The sequence below is a fragment of the Macaca fascicularis genome, chromosome 4 (genome assembly GCF_037993035.2).
Source record: "Macaca fascicularis isolate 582-1 chromosome 4, T2T-MFA8v1.1".
Classification (NCBI taxonomy): domain Eukaryota; kingdom Metazoa; phylum Chordata; class Mammalia; order Primates; family Cercopithecidae; genus Macaca; species Macaca fascicularis.
In genome coordinates, this window is record NC_088378.1 from 129,464,353 (window position 1) to 129,488,986 (window position 24,634).

The window sequence follows — 24,634 nt, forward strand, 5'->3', positions numbered from 1 at the left end:
AATTTTCTATCTATCAGAGTAGCAAAGTTCAAGGAGTTCTACACTGAGGTGACAAACAGGCAGGGACTCGTGCAGGAGAGCCAACTGGTACACATTCTGAGACCTGGGCGACATCTGTCCACACTCAGTGGACACCCATAACAAAATGGCACAGGCAGAAAGCTGCTCGTTGCATCAATGCTTGAAAGAACAGAGGGCTGGAAACCACCTAAACGCCCATCAGTTGGGGACTGGGAAATAAGTTATGGTAGAATTATACAAAGGCCATGCAGCCACGAACCAGAGAAGCTCTTTATTACTGACATGGAACGTCACCAAAAAATACACTGAGAAGTAGAAAATATAAGTATTTGCATTTGATGCACAGAATATTTCTGGAAGAATACATAAGGTCATATTAACAGTAACATAATAGCAGCTGCCAGGGATGAGGTCTGAGCCTCTGAGAAACAGGGGAGGAGGAAGATATTTTGTTATCACTTATATCTTTTTCTGTCTTTTAAATTTTATACTGCATACATATATTATCTATTCAAAATTAAATAACTTTTTAACAAAGAAGAAAAAGAAAAACTACTAATCAAATGGAGATGAGGTAGGCCACAAGCTCCAAGGGGAGGAAAAATACCTTAATGTTTTTTCCAGAAGCGCCAGAGTCCATGGCAAAGCTCTACCCTGGGCCAGCTGCCCCCACACTTGCACCTGGGCACGGGAAGTTGATGTTCGCAGAATTAAGAACTTTTTTCAGTATGCGCCTAAGTAAAACAGAAGAATGAAAAACCCACTATCAACAGCTGAGGAAAACTCATAAATGAATGCACAACAAAGTTCAAAAGAAATAGAATGTGTGGCCCCAGGACTCTTTCATTATGGCAAAAACTGACAAGGCTCAGGGGGTTCTTCTTGTACCCACAAAGCTGTTTGTAAGAGCCTCTGAAGCCCCTGTCCATCTATTTATTATTGATTTAGTATATGAATTTATGTACAATATATAATTTTAATCATAGTATACACATTATTTTTACATCTTGATATTTTCATTTAATATATAATTGCCATTTTTCCATTTCATTAAGTACTCTTCCAAAACATAATGTTTAATGTTTCCACATTACTGAAACTTACGGATATGTAATCATTTATTAATAATTCTCCATTGTTGGGGGCTGGGCGCGGTGGCTCACGCCTGTAATCCCAGCACTTTGGGAGGCCAAGGCCAGCAGATCACTTGAGGTCAGGAGTTCGAAACCAGCCTGGCCAACAAGGCTCTTCTAAAACTACAAAAATTCACCGGGTGTGTGGCGGGCGCCTGTAATCCCAGCTACTCGGGAGGCTAATGCAGGAGAATTGCTTGAATCCAGGAGATGGAGGTTGCAGTGAGCTGAGATTGTCACACTGCATTCCAGCCTGGGTAACAGAGCGAGGCTCTGTCTCAAAAAACAAACAAAAGAATTCTCCACTGCGGGACATTTAGCTAATTTCCAGTCTTTTGCTATTATAAATAAAGCTATGATGCACATCTTTGTATATAAATCTTGCTTTTTGCAACTTTTATTTTAGATATGGGGGATACATGTACAGGTTGGCTACATGGGCATATTGCACCCAGGTAGTGAGCATAGTACCCAATAGGTAGGTTTTCGACCGAGGACCCTCCCTCCCTCCCCCCTCTCGTGGTCTGCAGCGTCTACTGTTTCCATGTTTATGTCCATGGGTGCTCAGTGTTTAGCTCCCACTTACAAGTGACAGAACATGCAGTATTTGGTTTTCTGGGTTCCTGTGTTAATTCGCTTAGGATTATGGCCTCTAGTTCCATCCATGTTGCTGTAAAGGACATGATTCTAATATTTTTTATGGCTATGCCCTGACCATCCATGTAAGAGCCTCTGAAGAACATCAAGAACTCACTGGGTAAAGCAGCTGGCGCGGGGCCCTTTCCAACCCTGGACCCCAGATGACAACGATGGGAAAGACCGTCCAGAGAAACCTACAGGAGGACCCCCCAGTTCCAGTGACTCCTTCCGGGGGCAACCCTGATTCAGAGGTGGCATTCCCAAACTGCATCTGCCTAGGGGGAGGGACAACCTGAGGGCCAATGCCGCTGAGGGAGCCTCTGCTGGCTTCACAAGGGAGAAGGCTGGTTTCAGCTGACACCACACCAGCCTCCAAGCAGATGTTACAAGAGGGACTCGGAAGCCTCAGGACTCGGAAGCCTCAGGACTCGGAAGCCTCAGGAGCTGAGCTGGAGCACCCCAGACACCCCAGTTCAGTGGCTGAGTCCTCGCAGGCTGGGTGAGACAACACTCCCCTCACCTGCCCTCCCACCTTCCCCCAGGCCATTTCCACCCTCCCGCTCCGCTCCGCTCAGTACTCACCTCTTCCTGAAGCTTCACCTGCTAACCCCACCCCATTGGGAACTTGGCACAGGCTTCAGCCCTTGAGTCTTTTTTTTGTTTTTGTTTTTGTTTTGAGATGGAGTCTCACACTGTCACTTGGGCTAGCATACAGTGGTGCAATCTCAGCTCGCTGCAACCTCCGCCCTCTGGGTTCAAGCGATTCTCCTCCCTCAACCTCGGGAGTAGCTGGGATTACAGGCGCCTGCCACCACGCCTGGCTAATTTTTTTTGTATTTTTAGTAGAGACTGGGTTTCACTCTGTTGGCCAGGCTGGTCTCGAACTCCTGACCTCGTGATCCGCCCACCTTGGCCTCCCAAAGTGCTGGGATTACAGGTGTGAGCCACTGCGCCCGGCCTCAGCACTTAAGTCCTAAAGTCTAGCCTTCCAATGACAGTTGTTCTCTGTCTTGGTGAATGGAGTTAAAACAGGTTCCTGTGTGTTTGCCTGTCTCCCTGACTACACTGCTAACTCCCCGGGGGAGGGGAGTCAGCTGCGGGTTTATATTTCCTCCCTCTCCCTTGGTACAGGCTCAGGCTATGGGAAGGAGTCACACTTGGCCTTGCTGACAGGCTGGCCGGCTCTCTTGCGGCCAGGACTAACCTCCCCCAGGTCTTAGGGTGGCTAGCTGTCCCCTTACGGAACTGTGCTTGGCAAATGCCAAACTATGTGGACCTGACTGTAAGAGAAATAGTATCCCCCATACCTGCTCCATCCAGAATGATCCTGAGTCAGCTCCTGTCACTCCCTTGCTATCCGTCTCCATCTGAATGAATCAAGCCCATGAGGCTTTGCAGGCACCGCCCAGCTCCTCCCCGAACCCTGCCCCACTCCGCTCCTGCTCCCTCTGCTCCAGACACCCAGCCTCCTGTGGTGAAGCCACACACACTCCTGCCTCAGAGCAGTATGCCTGCTGTCCCCTTTCCCTGGAATGCTTCTCCAATGTGGCCGGCCCCTCAATAAATTCAGGGCTCTGTTCAAAGAGAAATTTCCTTCCCACCCCTCCCAAAACAGCAACCCCTGCTGCGAGTGCTCCTTCCCCTGCTGCCCTATTATGTGGCAATCACTTCTTTCCGCCCCTCCAGATGCACCCTCCTAGGCCCTGGCAGGCTGGCGCTGGTATGGCTCACAACAGCCGACCCCATCCAGCAGAGAGCAGGCAGGACAGTGTGAGGGGAGGGAAGGAGAGGGAGGTGAGGGTACTGATTTCCCGGGTTGGCTCCTTCCCTGCAGGGCTCTGTGGGCTGGCAGGGCTCCTGGACCTGAGGCCTGGGCTCTTGCAGAAGCCTCTCCCATGGGCCTCTCCCCAGGTTCTAGCTGCCCCTCCCCTTCCCTGTTCCCAGCCCAGGTACTACACCAACCCTTGTGCTTCCGCTGGACCTTGCCTGCACCTTTGGAAGTAAGCCCTTTATTAAACCTTCCTCAAATATCCAACCCAGGTACACTGTCACTTTCCTTCCAGGACCCTAACTTCACCACCTGACACGACAGGTCTGTTTGAGAGAAGAGAGACAGACCCTTTCATATTGTTTTAGATTGTTTTATACTCAGAAAAGGAAAAAGAAGTGAAAATAAAGGCAGTAGCCCGGCGCCTAGGAACCAGACCCGAAACCAAGAAAGCAGACCCAAAACCAGGCCTGGGCCTGCCTGACCTAAGCCTCGTAGTTAAAGCTCGACCCCTGACCTAACCGGTTATGTTATCTATGGATTGTAAAAATCCCTGTCCTGTTCTGTTTCGTTCTGATTACCAGTGCATGCAGCCCCCAGTCACGTACCCCCTGCTCGCTCAATTGATCACGACCCTCTCACGCTGACACCCTTAGAGCTGTGAGCCCTTAAAAGGGACAGGAATTGCTCACTCAGGGAGCTCGGCTCTTGAGACAGGAGTCTTGCCGATGCTCCTGGCCGAATAAACCCCTTCCTTCTTTAACTCAGTGTCTGAAGAGTTTTGTCTGCAGTTCGTCATGCTACATGTTGTTGGTGAGCTGTCTGTCCCCCAGCTAGCTCACAAACTCACAGCGGGGAAACCTTGTTTTAGTCGCCAGTGTATCCCAACATCTGTATCAGCATTGTGTGTAACAGAAGCTCAATAAGTGTTTGTTGAATGTTAGAGCCAGGTGCCATGGCTCACACCTATAATCCCAGCACTTCTGGGAGGCTGACAGGCAGATCACTTGAGGTCAGGAGTTCGAGGCCAGTCTGGCCAACATGGGGAAACTCCATCTCTATTAAAACTATAAACATTAGCTGGGTGTGGCAGTGCACACCTGTAATCCCAGCTACTCAGGAGGCTGAGGCAGAAGAATCACTTGAACCTGGGAGGCGGAGGTTGCAATGAGCTGAGATGATACCACAGCACTCCAGCCAACAGAGTGAGACACTGTCTCAAAAAAAAAAAAATTGTTTAATGAGTGACTGAATAAGGGGAGGATCAATGTAATCTGGAGAGGCTACAGAGGCTGGAAAGACAGGCAAGATTTAGGGGGTGATGGGGAGGAAGAGCTCTAACAAAGGCAGGGGATACAGCAGTGATGAGAATGGCCTCCTCTCAGGGTGTGAAGACCCTCGCTTATGTCCTTCCTAGCACCCCTCCACTGTCTGTCATAATTGTGGGTTTGTTTTCTTTGTATGTCTTCCCACTGGAATGAATTCCCTGCAGGCAGGGCCCATGTCTGTCTTGTTCGCCATGGTATCTTCAGAGCTGGTACAGCGCCTGGCATGCCCAGATTGATAGATTGATATTTACTAAATGAAAAGAAAAATGAATTATCCAAAAGAAACAATGAATTGGCAGACGACCTCAGAAGCCTGGTTGGGCCATTTGGACTTGGAGTGAAAAGCACGAGGGAGGAATTGCAAATCCTACTGCAGGGGAGAGAAGACAAGGCGAGGGCTTGTGGGAAGATGGCCCTGGCAGGGATGGCGGCTGGGGAAGAGCAGGGTACCTGATCAGTCATGCGGGGAGGCAGCATCAGACTGGCCAGGAAGAAAGAGGGGGCACAATTCAGTGACCATCTTGATACAGACACACAAGGAGGAAGACTCCAAGGTCTCAGTTTAGGGGACTGAGCCAGGGAGCTGGGAAAATGAGATCATGCCATCCAGGCTGAGGTCCCAGGTCCCAGGTCAAGGTAAGCACTCAAGGGTTGGCTGCTGTTATCCTCACTGTTTCTAACCTTTGTCTGAAGTGGGAAAGCTGTGGAGTGGAAGTGGTTTTGGGGGAAAGGGAGATCGACTCTGGCCATGTTGAAATGAAAGTATCACCGGACAGCTGGATGCTGAGGCGTCCTGGAGAGATGATGGCTGGAGGTAGAGAAGCAGATGAGCCATCTCCATGCATACACAGAGGTGGAGTGTTTGGGACCATCCACAGCTGAGAGGACTGGAGGGAAGGAAGTGCCAGGAAAGAAAAGGAAGGCCAAAAATAACAAGGAAAGTGGGGCAGTGTCATGGAAGTCAAAGGAACAATGTGGAAGAAGGAAGGGGCAGCCAGCATAGTCACACGCCAGAAGCAAAAGCAGCGGGCTGGGCCCCACTGAGGGGCCCCCATCCTGGAGGAGCACCTACCTGCTGGCCTCTGGGACAGGCTGGGAAAACTAATGGTACAAGTCAGGGGGTGCATTGTTAGTAGAGGGCTTGCTGCCTGTCCCAACAAGACATTCCTGGGCATACACACTCAAACCTCATTTATGACAGAGACTGCCAACTGTCCCACAAATCTACTTTTTCCTTCTTCCCACGGTGACAAAGCTCCCAAATTTTACCTAGACAGAGCCACCCAGGTAAAGATCACATTTCCTTGCTTCCCTCGCAGCCAATTGGGGTGGTATTACTAGGAGGGTGCAGCTTCCAGGTCCTGCTTAGGAGGAAGGTAAAAGCTTGCCCTCATATACCTCCCTTCTCCCCCAGTGCTGGAATCTGGGCCCAGCAGATGGGGTGGCCACCATACTCTGTCATGCAAGCAGCACCCAAAGTGACAGAGGAGCCAAGAGGCAGAAAGGGCCTTGACACCACCAAGTCACCCAGCTGGCCTGGACCACTCTTGTTCACCCAGCTTTCATAGAAGCCATATGCCTCTGACTTAAGCCACTCAATTCTGGGGACTTTTTGTTAGGGCAGCCTAACTCATGTGCGAACACAATATTTAATCCAGCAGAAATGCCACCTTAGATCAGACCAAAAGTTGCTCAGCTCATCTCTGCTAGGGACCTCAGGGGTAGTGAGAGAGGTCACTGGCATCTCCCTTGACAAGATCTTCACTCTTCACTTACCAGGAAATCCTTAGTCTCCTTAACACTGTTACAAAGCCATCATTCATAAACAGATCAAAACCCTTCATAAAGCTGGGCAAAGTGGCTCACAACTATCCCAGCACTTCAGCAGGCTGAGGCAGTATGATCCCTTGAGGCCAGGAGTTAAAGGCCTGCCTGGTTACATAGGGAGACCCCATCCCTACAAAAAATTTAAAATTAGCTGGGCATGGTGCCGTGTACCTGTAATCCCAGCTACTCGGAAGGCTGAGGTGGGAGGACCGCTTGAGCCCAGGAGTTTTAGGTTACAGTGAGCTATGATAGTGACTCTACACTCCAGCCTGAGACAGAGTGGGACCTTGTCTCTAAAAAAAAAAAAGAAAAAAAAATCTTTAATGGAAGTTTTTTTTTCTCCCTATCTACTTCATCAAGGAATGAACATGAGCAGTAATCAGTGCCCTCAGCCTGCCTCACATAACCCCTCTTTTCTTTTTTTTTTTTTTTTTGAGACGGAGTCTCGCTCTGTCACCCAGGCTGGAGTGCAGTGGCACAACCTTGGCTCACTGCAACCTCCACCTCCCGGGTTCAAGCGATTCTCCTGCCTCAGTCTCCCAAGTAGCTGGGACTACAGGCGTGCACCACCATGCCTGGCTACTTTTTGTATTTTTAGTAGAGACAGGGTTCCACCATGTTGGCCAGGCTGGTCCCCAACTCCTGACTTCGTGATCCACCTGCCTTGGCCTCCCAAAGTGCGAGGATTACAGGCATGAGCCACCGTGCCCAGCCACATCACCCGTCTTAACTGGTTCCATTTCTAGCTCCCTTTCTCCTCCCACTCACAGGCCAGGTGAATGCACGGGTGGGTGGTGGGAATCGCCTTGCACACAGCAGTGCTCAGTGCCACTAAGCCTCAGAACACGAACAGTTGTGAGGAAACAGTGCCAGTCAGCTCTGGAGCAGAATGCCTGGGTGCAGACTACAGCTGGCCTACTCAGCGGCCAGGTGGACTGACTTGTTACCGACCTCTCCAGGCCTCCATGTCCTTGACTGCAAACATGAATGGTCAAAACATTTGCTTTCAGGGTAACTGTGAGGATCAAATGAGTCCATATGTGTAAAACACTTAGAACAGTGACTGACAAGAGTTCAGTTCTCAATTAGTATTCGCTTTTACATATATTTTTTCATATTGTCATGAGACAAGCAAGCTTTTATAATTTTATTTATTTTTTGAGATGGTGTTTCACTCTTGTTGCCCAGGCTGGAGTGCAATGGCGCAATCTCGACTCGCCACAACCTCCACCGCCCAGGTTCAAGCAATTCTCCTGCCTCAGCCTCCCAAGTAGCTGGGACTACAGGCATGGGCCACCACACCCGGCTAATTTTGTATTTTCAGTAGATGTGGGGTTTCTTCATGTTGGTCAGGCTGGTCTTAAACTCCCAACCTCAGGTGATCCACCTGCCTCAGCCTCCCAAAGTGCTGGGATTACAGGCGTGAGCCACTGAGCCCAGCCGCTTTTATAATTTTAAAAGCAACGGAAAGAAAAGAAAGGTCTGGTAATGGAATAACACTCATGTATAAAGTATGGCCATACTTTATTTTAATGATAAAGACATTCCATGAAATCCCCTCAACAAGGTATCCTAATGATCCCCTTCTGTAGAAACTGATTTGGAAGTTTAGTGATTTGCCCCAGATCCACAAGTGGTTAAGTGGTGGACAATGCATACAAATGTCACCAAGCCTTATTTTACTGAGCCACATGAATAGAAGTAGAGAGACTTCAAGATGCCAGAAAAACAAAGCTCAGGTTCATCTTTTTTCTTTTTTTTTTTGAGACGACGTCTCGCTCTGTCGCCCAGGCTGGAGTGCAGTGGTGCCATCTTGGCTCACTGCAACCTCTGCCTATCGGGTTCAAGCAATTATCTGCCTCAGCCTCCCGAGTAGCTGGGGATTACAGGTGCCCGCCACCATGCCCAGCTAATTTTTTTTTTTTTTTTGAGACGGAGTCTCGCTCTGTCGCCCAGGCTGGAGTGCAGTGGCTGGATCTCAGCTCACTGCAAGCTCCGCCTCCCGGGTTTACACCATTCTCCTGCCTCAGCCTCCCGAGTAGCTGGGACTACAGGCGCCCGCCACCTCGCCCAGCTAGTTTTTTTGTACTTTTTAGTAGAGATGGGGTTTCACCATGTTCGCCAGGATGGTGTCGATCTCCTGACCTCGTGATCCGCCCGTCTTGGCCTCCCAAAGTGCTGGGATTACAGGCTTGAGCCACCGTGCCCGGCCTGCCCAGCTAATTTTTATAGTTTTAGTAGAGATGGTGTTTCCCCATGTTAGTCAGGCTGATCTTGAATTCCTGACCTCATGATCTACCCGCCTCGGCCTCTCAAAGTGTTGGGATTACAGGTGTGAGCCACCACGCCTGGCCCCACTCAGGTACATCTTTCACACTTGTTTCCCTGAAAGCCAGCCAGTGTTGCTACTGGTCTCTCAGAATAACCCCGCCAATCACCATTTAACTCCCTCCTGGTCAGAAACAGAGGAAAGGGGCTTGCCGAGAATCCTCACTTCAAAGCCAGAACTGGGGCTGTGATGTGGAGGGAGAGTTAGACGTTAAGGAAATGCAAATTAATATATTACAACACACCCATCAGAATGGCTAAAATAAAAAATAATCCTGAATGCTTGCAAGGATGTAGAGACACACTGGATCACTCACACATTGCTAGCGAGAAAAAAAAAATGATACAGCCGGCTGGGCACAGTGGCTCATGCCTATAACCCCATCACTCTGGGAGGCTGAGGTGGGTGGATCATTCAAGGTCAGGAGTTCGAGACCACCCTGGACAACATGGTGAAACCCCGCCTCTACTAAAAATACAAAAATTAGCTGGGCGCGGTGGCATGCACCTGCAGTCCCAGCTACTTGGGAGGTTGAGGCAGGAGAATCACTTGAACCGGGAGGTGGAGGTTGCAGTAGATTGCACCACTGTACTCAAGCCTGGCAACAGAGCAAGGCTGTCTTAAATATAAATATATATATATATATATATATATATATATATATATATATATATATACACACACACACACACACACCCCATATATATATATGGTACACCAGCTCTGGAAAATAGTTTTGTCAGTTTCTCACAAAATTAAACATGCAGTTACCATAGGACCCAGCAATTGCATTCTTAGGTATTTGTTACAGAGAAACTAAAACTTTTGTTTACACAAAAAACCTGTACACAAGTGTTATAGCAGCTTTATTCAGAGTAGCCCCAAATTGGACAGCCCAGATGTCTCTCAATGTGTGAATGATTAAAGAAACCGTGTTAAAGTATGGTACCTCCATGCTACTCAGCAATAAAAAGAAAGGAACTATTGATACACACAACCACCTAGATGCACCTCAAGTGAATTATGCAGAACTGAAAAAGCCAACATCAAAAAGTCTCATACTTGGCCAGGTGCGGTGGCTCATGCCTGTAATCCCAGCACTTAGGGAGGCTGAGGTGGGTGGATCACTTGAGGTCAGGAGTTGGAGACCAGTCTGGCAACATGGTGAAACCCCATCTCTACTAAAAATACAAAAATTAGCTGAGTGTGGTGGCGCATGCCTGTAATCCCAGCTACTCGGGAGGCTGAGGCAGGAGAATATCTTGAACCTGGGAGGCGGAGGTTGCAGTGAGCCGGGATCGCGCCACCGCACTCCATCCAGCCTGGGCAACAGAGCAAGACTCCGTCTCAAAAAGAAAAAGAAAAAAGTCACATACTTTATGATTCAATTTATCACATTCTTTCAGTAACATGAGAGATGGAGAACAGAGTAGTGGCTGCCAGGAGAGATGTGGAAGAGCAGAGAGGTGGATGTAGTTGTGAAGAGACAGCATGAGGGAGAACTGTACTGATTCAATGGCTCTGTGTCTTCACCATTTGTGTGGTGGTGGTTACACAAATCTACATGATGACACTGCACAGAACACACACATAACACACACACATGCACATGGTGAAAACTAAATAAGCTCTATGGATTGTACTAATATACAATCCACATTGTACACTGAAACTGAATGCAAGGGTTTTGATATTGCACCACAGTTACGCAAGATGCTACCACTGGGAGAAAGTGGGTGATGGGTACATAGGATCTCTCTGAACATTTTTTGCAACATCTTGTGAATCTATTATTCCAAAATTAAAATTTAAAGAAAGATCAATCAGAGATACATACAGACACATGTACAGATTAAATGACACAGGTCTGGGGTTTGCATTTAAAAATACTCCACAAGAGCTGGGCGCCGTGGCTCACGCCTATAACCTCAACACTTTAGGAGGCTGAGGTGGGTGGATCTCCTGAGGTCAGGAGTTGGAGACCAGTCTGGCCAACATGGTGAAACCCCATCTCTAATAAAAATATAAAAAATTAGCCAGGTATGGTGGTAAGCACCTGTAATCCCAGCTACTCAGGAAGCTGAGGCAGGAGAATCATTTGAACCCAGGAGGCAGAGGTTGCAGCAAGCCAAGATTGCACTATTGCATTCCAACCTGGGCAACAAGAGCGAAACTCTGACACACACACACACACACACACACACACACACACACACACACACACACACACAATACTCCAGGAGGAAAGAAAATAAAGGACAAAAAGTGGGAGAAACAGGTGAAACAGAATCAACAAGCTATTGATAAGTGTGGAAGCTTGGAGAGGCATATACAGGGGTTCATGTATTTTGCTAATTTTGTATTTGAAAATTTCCAAAATAAAAGTTTTACTAAGTTCCCAGGTGTGCTTAGGCCAACACAAGGGCTAAGCCTGACATATTTGTCCACATCGCTGTTAACTTTTGAACACAAATTAAGTTCAAAGCTTACAATTCTATTTATTTACAAAGTTTTTATTATGAATTTTTATTGAGATTTTCATAAACATTTTTAATCTGCATGTTTACTACTTTTTGCCTCTAAGAAGTCCCATAAAGTTATAAAAAATAGAAATTTATAAATACACATTGAGAATTATGCATTTTTATACAACCAACAGGCAGGTCAATGTTTCAAGTTGTCTAACCCTTTCCCTGTCTCCCCTCAGAACAAAATTTTAAGAGTATAGCCTCTGAGGCCAGGCGCGGTGGCTCATGCCTGTAATCCTACCCACACTGGGAGGCTGAGGTGGGTGGATCACCTGAGGTCAGGTGTTCGAGACCACCCTGGCCAACCTGGTGAAACCCCATCTCCACCAAAAATACAAAAAAAAATTAGCCAAGAGTTGTGGTAGGCGCCTGTAATCCCGGGCTGAGGCAGGAGAATCCCTTGAACCCAGGAGGTGGAGGTTACAGTGAGCTGAGATCACGCCATTGCACTCCGGTCTGGGTGATAAGAGCGAGACGCCGTCTCAAAAAAAAAAAAAAAAGAATAAGACGCAGTCTCAAAAAAAAAAAAAAGAGTATAGCCTCTGAAATCTCAACAGCAGAAATAGCAGCCCTTTTCCAAATCCCACCTATAACTCAGCACAACTGCATTCAACAGGCGCTTACTTTGGATAATAACAACAAATGGAAACTGTAGAAACACTGACTGGGATGACGCCTCCCAAGAGCAGTGAGAACAGCAAGCTGGGATTGGCCACGGCTTGAATGTGGGGCTGTGTTTATAAACTCATCAGGCCAAGAATCGCTAAGAACTGAATCACAAACCCTGAGAAGGCCACATAGGCCAGTCTAACTGCTTTGATCTAGGAGAGTTTCAGGTTACTACAAACCTGGAAAACTCCTATTTAGTCCAGTTGGGGACTCCAGATTTTTTTTTTTACTAGCGTCCCGTCTTCAGTTCCTGACAAGCAGCTCTTTCCTTACAGTACAGTGAGGCCAGAAGAACACGGAGCCTGCTGTGAAGTCCCCAAGTTTTTCAAGTTCCCATTCACCAAGGGAATGGAAGATTAAGAGATGGGCTGGGCACTGTGGCTCATGCCTGTAATCCTGACCCTTTGGGAGGCCAAGGCGGGCGGATCACTTGAGCCCAGGAGTTCAAGACCAGCCTGGGCAACATAGCAAAATCCTATGTCTACTAAAAATACACACACACACAAAATTAGCCAGGCGTGGTGCAGGCACCTGTAATCCCAGCTACTCTGGAGGCAGAGGTATGCGAATCGCTTGAACCTGGGGAGTGGAGGGTGCAGTGAGTCGAGGTAGCGCCATTACACTCCAGCCGGGTTGACACAGCAAGACCCTATCTCAAAATAAAAGGAGTTGAACTGTGGAAGCCAAAGAGGAGTAAGTGAAGTTAAATATGGACGTTAGGATTCTAACTTGGGAAACAGCTTATTCATCCAGTGTTCACTTCCACGTGTCGTTGCATTTTTCTTCTTTGGATTTGGTTTTAAAAGCTCTTCCTTAGGAAACCAGAAAAGATATCAGCATGCCCAGCATCCTCCTTAAACACTTGTTTTCTGGTTTGTAGAGTACATTAAGAATGAAGTTGTTCTCCCCACAGGATACAAAGTGGTTGGAGAGACTCAGACCTGCTTCTTGGAGAACGCCTCAGCTTGGCTCACTCCTGCCTATCCACTAGCCTTCCAGCTGACCAGCCATGTTTCTCAGCTTTCAGAATACGAGATGAGGCCCAGCCCTCAACACCGCACCCTCACCCCACCAAATCCTTTCCTATTGTTTACTTTATATATTTTTTATTTTTTTGAAATGGAGTCTCGCTCTGTCACCCAGGCTGGAGTGCAGTGGCACAATCTCAGCTCACTGTAACCTCCGCCTCCCAGGTTCAAGTGATTCTCCTGCCTCAGCCTCCTGAGTAGCTGGGATTACAGGCGTGAGCTACCACACCCAGCTAATTTTTGTATTTTTAGTAGAGATGGAATTTCACTATGTTGGCCAGGCTGGTCTCGAACTCCTGACCTCAGGTGATCCGCCTGCCTTTGCCTCCCAAAGTGCTGGGATTACAGACATGAGCCACTGCACCCGGCCCCTCTTTCCTAGTGTTTAAACCCCATGGCTCCTCTATCAAGTCCCAGAACAATACAGCCGACGCTCTAGGCTCTTGTCAGAGAAAACATCCTCTTCCAGAAGGGGCAAGACTTGGCAGTTCCCAAGCACACATTCCTCAGAGGAGCAATAAATGGTAAATCTCTCCGGAGGAGAGTGCTGCCCCACTTCAGGGAGCTTTCGTCAAATGCCGACGGGAGGAGAGGTGCAGCCCTGACATGTCGTCCTCCTTCACAGTGACGTATGTGCTCAAGACTCATGACTCCTGCCCGCCCCGATCAAAGCTGTGCTGTGTGGCCTCCTGTTTCCAACATGTTGAGGGAGTACAAAGTCACTTTCCATCAGCTCAATGGAACACTTGGAGGCCAGATGAGGAGAGAAATAAGAATGAAGTTCTGGGATGAGAAAGTGGTGCCACAAATCGTGAGTCAATAAGAGGGATCCAGATATCCTGAACACGCTGGACAGTCTTCTTTGTAATAAGCACAGCAGCAAAGAGCCCTTTCTTTCCTGTCACCTTCCCTGGTCTCCTGAGTTTCAAAGGAATCAAATCCTGTGATAATGAACGAAGTCACTGGCTGCTGCTATGCCCCACCACATGGCCTGGTTGATTAAGAAAGTCTCTGGCAGGGCACGGTGGCTCACACCTGTAATCCCAGCACTTTGGGAGGCCAAGGCAGGTGGATCACTTGAGGTCAGGAGTTCAAGACCAGCCTGGCCAACATGGCTAAACCTTATCTCTACTAAAAATACAAAAATTAGCTGGGCATGGTAGCTCAGACCTGTAATCTCAGCACTTTGGGAGGCCAAGGCAAGTGGATCACTTGAGGTCAGGAGTTCAAGACCAGCCTGGCCAACATGGCGAAACCCCATCTCTACTAAAAATACAAAAATTAGCCAGCATGGTGGCGCTTGCCTCTAGTCCCAGCTACCATGGGAGGCCGAGGCAGGAGAATCGCTTAGACCAGAGAGGCAGAGACTGCAGTTAGCTGAGATCGTGCCACTGCATTCCAGCCTGGGAGACAGAGTGAGATTCCATCTCAAAAAAAAAAAAAAAAAAAAAAAATCTCATTATTCTGTTCATATCTTCCTCAACCCAAACATCCAGTGAAAATAGGTCATCTTAATAGACGGTTTGCCATGAAAATCATGTCCGATCACACCCTGCAGCCTTGGCTCGGCCATGAGGAGGTCACCCTCTTTTCTTCCCTTGAGTGGCTTTAACTCCCTGGGAGGGTGGAATCTGCGCCCCCGTACAAGCCAGTTTTCCTTCTCAGCTCAGGAGAGGGACCTAGAAAGAAGAGGAACCATGGAGCCTCCTGGTGGGGGCCCTGTCTGCTCTCCTTCTAGGGGAAAACAGCTCCAGTGCTGTGAGGGTTGGTCCCTAGACTGCAGGACACTCAACCACTAAGGAACGAGAGCTGTGTACGGGAGCCAAGTAAGACAGGAAAAGGGAGACTATTCCCTCTCACCAAAGTGGCTCTCCCCAAGGCTCAGCCCCACTGAGGAGACTCTTTTCTACCAAGGAGCAGAGAAGACCACCTCGGTGGGACAATGAAGGCTCTCTGGACCCCAGCCTCCGACTCACTTCTTCCTGCGGATCTTGGGCTTCTTCACGGGCCGCAGATAAGGGTTATCGATGATGTTCTCCTCCCCATTCCGGCTTCCCGACAAGGAGGGGTTCTGCTGCAACACAGAGGTGTTCTCCTTCTCGGCTCCAGAATCCTCCTTTGAGCAAAAGCCAAAATAAAGCACAACACCAACAGCATAAGGAAAGAGATCATGCCCATAATTGGAATGACCATTAGCATCCTCTAACAGAGAAATTAGAACCTGGGAAGCACCTTCTTTCCAATGTTCGTGTCTTTGCCCCTGATGAAGTGAGGCCCAGGCAGGGGCTGGCTATGAAGGGAAGGCAAGACTAACAGCCTTGACCTAGAAGAGCACACAACAGAGTCGAGAGTCTTGAACCTCTGGAGAAGGCAGGGACAGGGGTTAGAAAGAAGAGACCTGAGAGGGACAGGAATCAAACTCAGATGCCCCAGGGAGGATGCCCAGCAGGACTGGGAGATACAGGATCAGAACACATCATTTGCATAGGGTATCTCCTGGCCAAGCTAGCCTAAGTCAGAACAGATTTCCTCCTCAAATTCTCACATTTCTGGTACTTGTAACATGGTCCCAACGATCACATCCCAGCATAGGCCAGAAACCTCTAGAGCCCTGAGGGTTCCACTAAGGGAAGCAGAGTCTGCAGGTACAGCACATGCACATCATTGGTAATGCCTATCTGCAACCCATGAGGCAGGGTTTGTTTGAGACGGAGTCTCCCTGTGTCACCCAGGTTGGAGTGCAATGGTGCAATCTCAGCTCACTGCAGCCTCCGTCTCCCGGATTCAAGCAATTCTCCTGCCTCAGCCTCCCAAGTAGCTGGGATTGCAGGCATGTGCCATGACACCCGGCTAATTTTTGTGTTTTTAGTAGAGACGGGGTTTTACCAGTTGGCCGGGCTGGTCTTGAACTCTGAGGCAGGGTTTTTTACTGTTCATTTTTTGAGAAAAATGTGGTTTTTCAGAAAAGTTTGTAAGTTCACATGTAATCAGTATGATCAAAATTCTTAAAAAGTCACAGTTGTGTATAGACACAGAAAAAAAGGTAATATGCTGACATTTTAAAAACTGTTCTGGGAGTATGATCAGTCAGTTCTCCTTTCTTTATTCACAGGCTCCTCTGTTTTCCATGTTTGGTGGGGTGCGCCCCCTGGTGATGGGCCAAGGGGAAGAAGTTCTTCCACGGGGAAGAAGTCACTGAGCTTCCTCTTCCTGTTCTGCAACTTGAGGCCAAAGAGGCCCTCACTGACCTCAAGCAGGAGAGGCTGCTGTCAAAACAGAGGGCGCCGTGACCAGACGGCATGAAATCAACAGCAGGTTCCCCCGACAGGACAGCTGGCCTAGGGCATGGACACCAGTCTCAGGTTTAATGAGCCGGAAGAAACCAGATCACGTCTAGGTTTCCCTGTGGCACATGCCCTCTCTCTGTCCTACCAATTGTTCTCTTCAAAGACCCAGTTCCATTGGCCCAGTATCAGGGCCTATGTACTTTCCCTCTCCAGCACCCAATCCAGTGGGACCACAAGGTGACCTAGAGCCACTGGGGCCTTCTGGAAACTCTTGAAAGCAAGTGCTGCAGGACCAACCTAGTTCAGGCCAGACCAGGTGCCGGAAAAAAAGGTCTGCCCATAACCAGAACTCCCTCGGGTATTTGGCATCCAACCTTTCTGAAGTTCCTAATGGCGCAACGGAGTAGTATCTCCCCACTCTGTCCACCCTATCATTTCTCTACAGTAGACAGCCTATCTTCAAAGTTAATGGAAGTTCATTTCAACCGTGCCTTCAGTGTTTTCTGAGATACAGATAGAGGTGACACTGTTAGAGGTGCTGAAAATGACAGCTTCAAGACACTGCTGGTGGGTCCAGAGGCTCCCTCCCTTCGGCTCACCATGGCTCATGAGCGCAGGATGACAGGCTTCCTTCTCCCAAGCAGACCTCACAGAAATGTCCCCTTCAGCGATACACAGCATTGAGACGGTTAGGGGTGGGGGAGTCAGTAAAAAAAGTAGGCCAGGCGGGGTGGCTCATGCCTGTAATCCAACACTTTGGGAGGCCGAGGCGGGTGGATCACCTGAGGTCAGGAGTTCAAGACCAGCCTGGCCAACATGGTGAAACCCCGCCTCTACTAAAAATACAAAAAAAATTAGCTGGGTATGGTGGTAGGTGCCTATAATCCTAGCTACTCGGGAGGCTGAGGCAAGATAGTCTCTTGAACCCGGGAGTTGGAGGTTGCAGAGAGCCGAGATCGTGCCACTGCATTCCAGCCTAGACAACACAGCGGGACTCCATCTCAAAAAAAACAAAAAAGCAAAGTGTCAAACTGACCCAGAGATTTGTTAAAAAGGTGAGAGCAGAATGGTCTATCAGGCGCTCCCTGAATTGCCTCTGAGCTCTAGCAAGCCCTAAACCCTCTGGGGTGATTGCATCCGGTCTCCCAGCTCTCCGTGCCATCTCCATGCCAACTGTTCCCTGGAGTACACTGCCAGCCCTCACCTCTGCCGACTTCCAGACTCATGCAGCCAGCAGCTCACTCAGCATTTCCACTGGGGTGTCAGACAGGCAGCTTGGACTTCAGGCACCTAAGTCTGAATTGGGGACCTTCCCCTGTGAGTAAACGGCGCTTTTTAGTCCCTCCCATCACAGGTGATGGCAACTCCATCCTTCTAATGGCTCAAGTCACAAACTCTGTGGTCATTCTTGCTTGTTTTCTTTCTTTTATTTTTAAATAGGGTCTCACTACGTTGCCCAAAACTGGACTCAAATTTCTGGGCTCAATCTTCCTGCCTCAGCTTCCCGAGTGATTAGGACTACAGGCATGCACCACCACATCTGGCACACTTCTTTTCTTTCTCTGACATCCTACCCCCAATCTGTTAGCACAGCCTTTTGGACTTACCTTCAAAATTCAGGCAGGTACTGACCACTTCCACCACCTCTGTGGCAACCACTCTGCTTGGGCCCACCACTGCCTCTCACCTAGGCTATAGCAACAGCTTCCTGACTGATCTCTCCAGTCCGTTCTCACCGAGCCATCAGAGTGATGCTTTAAGAAGCTCAGAAATGTCCCTCCTCTGCTCCACACCCTCCCACAACTCCCATCTCACTTAGTTAAAAGTCAGTTCTTAAAACAGCCTGCAAGGCCCTACCCAATCCACAAGCCACTCACTATTCCACAGGGCCTTTGCACTGCCCATTCCCTCTGCCAGAGTACTCTTCCCCAGATATCCGCATGGCTCACTCCCTCACCCAGTTCAAGCCCCTGCTCACATATCCCCTTCTCGGTAATGCCTACTCCGAGCACCCCACTTAAAACTGAAGACTCGGCCGGGTGCGGTGGCTCAAGCCTGTAATCCCAGCACTTTGGGAGGCCGAGACGGGCGGATCACAAGGTCAGGAGATCGAGACCATCCTGGCTAACACGGTGAAACCCCGTCTCTACTAAAAAATACAAAAAACTAGCCGGCCGAGGTGGCGGGCGCCTGTGGTCCCAGCTACTCCGGAGGCTGAGGCAGGAGAATGGCGTAAACCCGGGAGGCGGAGCTTGCAGTGAGCTGAGATCCGGCCACTGCACTCCAGCCTGGGCGACAGAGCCAGACTCAGTCTCAAAAAAACAAACAAACAAACAAACAAAAAAACTGAAGACTCCTCCTCACCCCGGATCTTCCCCTACTGTTTTTCCCAGCACAGCACTTTCATTTCTGATATACTATGCAATGATTTATTCATATATTATGTTTACTGTCATTCTCCCACAGCCAAACATACGTTCCTAAAAGGCAGAGGTTTTCTTTGTTTTTCTCACTGCTTTATCCCAAGCAGCCAGAATAGTATCTGGCACATACTAGGTGCTAAACAAACACTGGCTGAGTGAGTGACTGGTACATTTTTCATAAGAGTAAAAGTTTAGATATCTGGATCGGCTGCAGAAAGCAGCCGGTTCAAATGTGTGAGAAAAGAATCTATTATACATGAATTTAAAATGAATAGCTCCTTTATGTTCAAGTACATGGAGAAACTAGAACCAGGTTAAATAACGTGCTGCCTAACAACAGACCTTGAGAGGTCCACTGTCATCAAGAGATAAAAGAATAATTTAAAATACCAGTTATTTACTTCGCTATAACAATGTCTATAAATGCTAAACACAGAAAACAACCTAAGTGGTCATGAGGGACTAGATAAATTAAATGGTTACAGCCATACAATGGAAGATAAAGCAGCTGTGAGGAACGATGCAGCTCCTCCCTTATAGTTGTGGAATGACCAAGATACAGCCAGGGAGAAAGCAAGAAGAGAACAGTTTGTTATCTGCTGTTTCAGTTCAAAATAACAATTAAAAAACAAAAGTCTCTAGAAGGATACACAAGAGGCTGGTGAGACAGTTGCCCTGTGGGAGGGAAAGTGGGTGACAGGGAACAGGATGGGAGGGATTGTCACCATACATCTTTTTGCACACACTGCATTTTGAAACATATGATTGTATTTCCTAGTCTAACAAAAAAACATTAGGTCCAACTGACTAGTAAATTGTCGCTAGAATCTTTGTCTTGAAGTCATTTTATTTTATTTTTAGGTTATATAGCCTAAAAAAGCAGGGGAGGGAGCAGTGTGTGCCAGGAGCTGCCACGTGCCAGGCACCTGATAGATACCAGCTCTACCTCAAGCTCCCCCTGTCCCTTGAGGTAGGTGTTCCTGTTTCTACTTACAAGGAAATAGACTAAGGTGTTAAGTAACGCAATCACAGTCACACACGTGGCAAGCAGCACAGTCTGGATTTAAAGCTAGGCAAGTTTGACTCTAAGACTCAGGCCTTCCTACACCCCTGCTCTCTGCAACCCTGGCTTGGCCTCGTGGTATTCAAGAGTCCTCAGGCAGTCGCTGATATTCTTTAGGTTCAATTACCACCATGACCTCACATCACTACAGGACTGTCAGTGAATGCATGTCCAGGCCCTTCAACTATATTGTACTTACAAAGGTATGATGTTTACATGACTCCTTTCTCATAAGGTGAACCTCAACTTAGTCCATGACCCAATCACCGTATCTCAGCCCAAATTAACAGAAGCATACAATAACAATTTCCTCTGCTTTATTTAAAGCCATGGGCTCCCAGCCCTAATTCTGAAAGGAATAATTCAACATTTAGGGAAAAAAAAAAAAGTATGTCCAGGCCGGGCGTGGTGGCTTATGCCTCTAATCCCAGCACTTTGGGAGGCCAAGGTGGGTGGATCATGAGGTCAGGAGTTCGAGACCAGCCAGACCAACGTGGTGAAACCCTGTCTCCACTAAAAATACAAAAATTAGCCGGGCATGGTGGCGCGTGCCTGTAATCCCAGCTACTCAGGAGGCTGAGGCAGAAGAATCGCTTGAACCCGGGAGGCGGAGGTTGCAGTGAGCCGAGATCTTGCCACTGCACTACAGCCTGGGTGACAGAGCGAGACTCTGTCTGGGGAAAAAAAAAAAAAAAAAAAAAAAAAGGATGTCTAAGCAAATAAGATCTTCTGCAAATACAGATGGCACAGGCATATTCCACTAGCAAACCAGAGTAGCTGGCTGCCACTTGGTGCACCTCATCTTAGAGAACATGAGGGATGCTCAGTCCAACTACAGCCACTAAGGCATCCAAGCTAGTGCTGATTTTAAAGGATGGTTGAATATGGTAAACTGGCTATATAACCCTATTAGCCTTGAGGGCATTCGAGCTTCTGGTGGTTCTGTAATTGTACCTCGCACTTTCTCCAAGGGTGCAGGAACAAGAGGGGGCTCTTATCCTTTAACTTGCTGAGTGTGACACACCGGTGAGCAGAAAAGAAAGTATTCCCTAAAACAAGCCAGGACTAGAACATCTCCTTGCCCACCTTTGTCTCTGAACCCACATGTTCCGTCTCCTATCCTGGGTATGAAATGTCCAGAAGAAGGCTAGTCCCTCCATTTGGTCACAGGCCCATTCCTTTCCCCCTACCAAACAACATCATTCCCAGACGTTTCTTTTTTTCCTGTATCCTTTTTCCCTTTTGACCAGATTATTCCTGGCAGCACACAAACATGTTCTTTTATCTTAAAAAACAAAAACATAAAACGCCTCTCTTAATTCCCTCATTTTCCCCTTTTTAGTTACCACTCCACCAATCTCCTTCCCTGTACTGCAGGGAACACCACACGACTTTCTGTGCCAATGGAAATGTTCAATATCTGCACTGTCCAGTAGAGCAGCCACTGGCCATGTGAGGCTATTAGATACTTGAAATGTGGCTAGTGAGATTAAGAAACCGATTTTTAGTTTTATTTAATTAATTTAAATACCCACATGTGGCTAGTGGCTGCTGTAAAGGACAGCACAAGTCTATACTCACTGACTCCTCTTTCTCTCCTCCCATTCTCTCTGAATTTACTCCAGGTCTTCGCTCTCATTCTTACTGAAATGGTTCTCATCAAGGTCACAAATGGCACCCACACTGCCAAATCTAATGGTTGAATTCTCAGTCCTTCTACCATTGGAGCCACCTGCAGCTTGGGACACAGCTAATTGCTCTTTTCCCCCTGAAACACTTACTTCCCTTGGCCTCCAGGACACAGCCCTCTTCCGGATCTCCTCCCACCTCCATGCTGGTTCTTCTCATCTCTTCAAGCTCTACACATAGCAGCAGCTCCAGGGCTCAATGTGCCTCCTCTTCTTATCCTCACTCATCCCTGGAAGAGCTCATCCACGCTCATGGTTTTAGACATGACCTACAGACTGCTGGCTCCCAAATATGCATCTCCTGCCCTAACTGCTCCTCAAACTCCAACTTATATATCCAACTCTCCACCGGACTTCACCACCTGATGTCTAACAAGCATCTCAAACTTAACACATCTACATTTAAGACACGAACATCAACTCCTGACTTCCCCCACACACCTGTTCCACCCGGTGGCTGTTCCCATCTTGGCTGAAGGCAATTCCATCTTTCCTATTATTCAGGCAAAAAAACCTTACAGTTTTCTTTAACTCTCTCTCATATCTACTCTGTCAACTGGCTCTGCTCTGAAAGTGATCTAGAATCTGACCAAATAATCTAGGTGACCACATCTCCTTATTTTTGCTCCTCCTACCATCTCTCAGTTTACTGTGACAGCATCCTAACTGGTCTCCCTGCTTCTGCCTGCTCTCTATAGCCCATCCTCAGCACAGCTACCTGACTGACCCTATTAGCAAACCTACATCAGATCCTGACCCTCCTCTGCTCAACATCTCCAGTGGCTCCATCTCACTGAGTAAATGCCAAAGTGTCTAATCTAACCTTTAAGACCCTGTAAGGTCCGACTCCCCGTGGGCTCTCTCGGACCTCATCCCCTACTGTTCTCCCTCTTGTTCACGCCACTCTGGCCACCCTGATGTCCTTGCTGTTCTTCAATACAACAGGGGAGCTCCCGCCTCAGGGCCTTTGCACCTGCTGCACCTGCTGCTTAGAAAGGCTTTACCCCTAGACATGCCCATGCCTTGTTCACTTCAGGTCTTTACTCAAATGTCCCCTTCTCAGTCACCCTACCTAATACTGCATCCCTCCCATCCCCATCCCCACTTCCTTTTTTTTTTTTTGAGACGGAGTCTAGCTCTGTTGCCCAGGCTGGAGTGCAATGGCCGGATCTCAGCTCACTGCAAGCCCCGCCTCCCGGGTTCACGCCATTCTCCTGCCTCAGCCTCCCGAGTAGCTGGGACTACAGGCGCCCGCCACCTCGCCCGGCTAATTTTTTTTGTATTTTAGTAGAGACGGGGTTTCACCGTGTTAGCCAGGATGGTCTCGATCTCCTGAACTCGTGATCCGCCCGTCTCGGCCTCCCAAAGTGCTGGGATTACAGGCTTGAGCCACCGCGCCCGGCCCCCACTTCCTATTTCATTTATTATTTTTTCATTAGCCCCATGAGGACATGGAATTTTGTTTATTTGGTTTCCTACTAATTCCCCAGCACCTGGAACTGTATTTGTTGAATGAATGAGTGAATCCCCAGGACACGGATGTGTCTCTAAGTAGATCAGGTTGCACCTGGATCATCACACAAGCCCTCAGGCAGGCCCCTAATATAAAGTCAGAGACCTAAGGTCGATCATGTCCAGGTCCCAGGGTGACAGACTGAGGGCAGGGTGGGATAGTTTGGGGGATACTCTGAGGTTGGCAGAAGGTGGAACCCACCATGCTGATATGAAGAGCAAGGTTCTCCGTGTCTGTCTGTTCATCCTGCTCCGAGGAATCTGTCTCTTCCATCTGTTGCATCTCCAGTTCAGATGGAAGAAGAGCTGTCAGGTAGGGGATGGTGAAAGGTCTGGCAGCAATCACTGGCGAATTGGAAGAGAGGCATGAGTCCACTGTCACAGACACCTCACAGCTGGCTTAGCGTCCTAGAGCCTCACATCAGTGAGCAGCATCAGAAGATAATACTGGCTAACTCGCTCCAAGTACTTACGCAACAGGCCAGGCAATGTCCTATGGTCTTTACTCATGTTATCTTTCATCCTTGCTCCCATCCTATTAAGTACGATTAGGCACAGAGAGGTGAAATGACTTTCCCAAGCATGCTGAAAATGGCAGAATGGGATTCTAACTCAGGTAGTATGACTTCAGAATCTACTTTTTGGCCAAGTACAACTGAGATAAGATTGAAATGGGGCTATAGATAGAATCCTAGCAACACGTGAGTTTTGAGATCTTGCACCCAAGGTCAGTTAAACCCCTCTAAGCTTCATTTCCAGAGCAGGAATATTGATTCCTTCACCCTGAAGGACTCAAGTCCAAAGGCTGGATTTGAGCACTCTGCATATATGCATGTCCACTGAGCTGTAAGACACTCTGGTAAATGAGAGTTCCAAAAAGCAATGAGGATGAGAGGAAGAAATTGATTTAAAATTAACATTAAAAGAAAGAAGGCCAGGTGTGGTGGCTCATGCCTATAATCCTAGCACTTTGGGAGGCTGAGGCAGGAGGACTGCTTGAGCCCAGGAGTTTGAGACCAGCCTGGGCAACATGGTGAAATCCCGTCTCTAGGAAAAATAAAATTAGCCAGGTATAATAGTGCATGCCTGTAGTCCCAGCTACTAGGGAGGCTGAGGTGGGAGACTTGAGTCCAGGAGGTCCAGGCTGCAGTTAGCTGTGTTTGTGCCACTGTACTCAAGACTAGGTGACAGAGTGAGATCCTGTCTCAAAACACGAAAAGAAAAAGTCTCCGTGTATACTTCTATGGTAGAATGTGACTGTTAGAAAATGCTCTAGAATTGGCTGGGCGTGGTGGCTCATGCCTATAATCCCAGCACCTTGGGAGGCTGAGGTAGGTGGATCACTTGAGCTCAGGAGTTCAAGACCAGCCTGGCCAACTGGGTGAAACCCC

At 48.2% G+C, this 24,634-nt stretch overlaps 1 protein-coding gene across 5 annotated transcripts in view; it reads right to left on the reverse strand.

Moving 5' to 3' along the window:
• Nucleotides 1–274: 274 nt before the first annotated feature.
• Nucleotides 275–24,634, reverse strand: part of TAF8 (TATA-box binding protein associated factor 8) — a 42,237-nt gene continuing 17,877 nt past the window's right edge. The window contains exons 7-9 of one of the 5 annotated variants that reach the window (XM_005553011.5): nt 23,446–23,588; nt 15,247–15,386; nt 275–755 (exon numbers count right to left, since the gene is read on the reverse strand). In XM_005553011.5, the coding sequence (XP_005553068.1) occupies nt 671–755; nt 15,247–15,386; nt 23,446–23,588 (368 nt within the window). In that variant the 3' untranslated portion in view covers nt 275–670. Of the gene's footprint in view, nt 756–9,898; nt 10,392–11,542; nt 14,950–15,246; nt 15,387–23,445; nt 23,589–24,634 lie in introns of those variants that run through there. The other 4 variants (XM_065544052.1, XM_005553012.5, XM_074038096.1 and 1 more) reach the window with 4 other exon arrangements.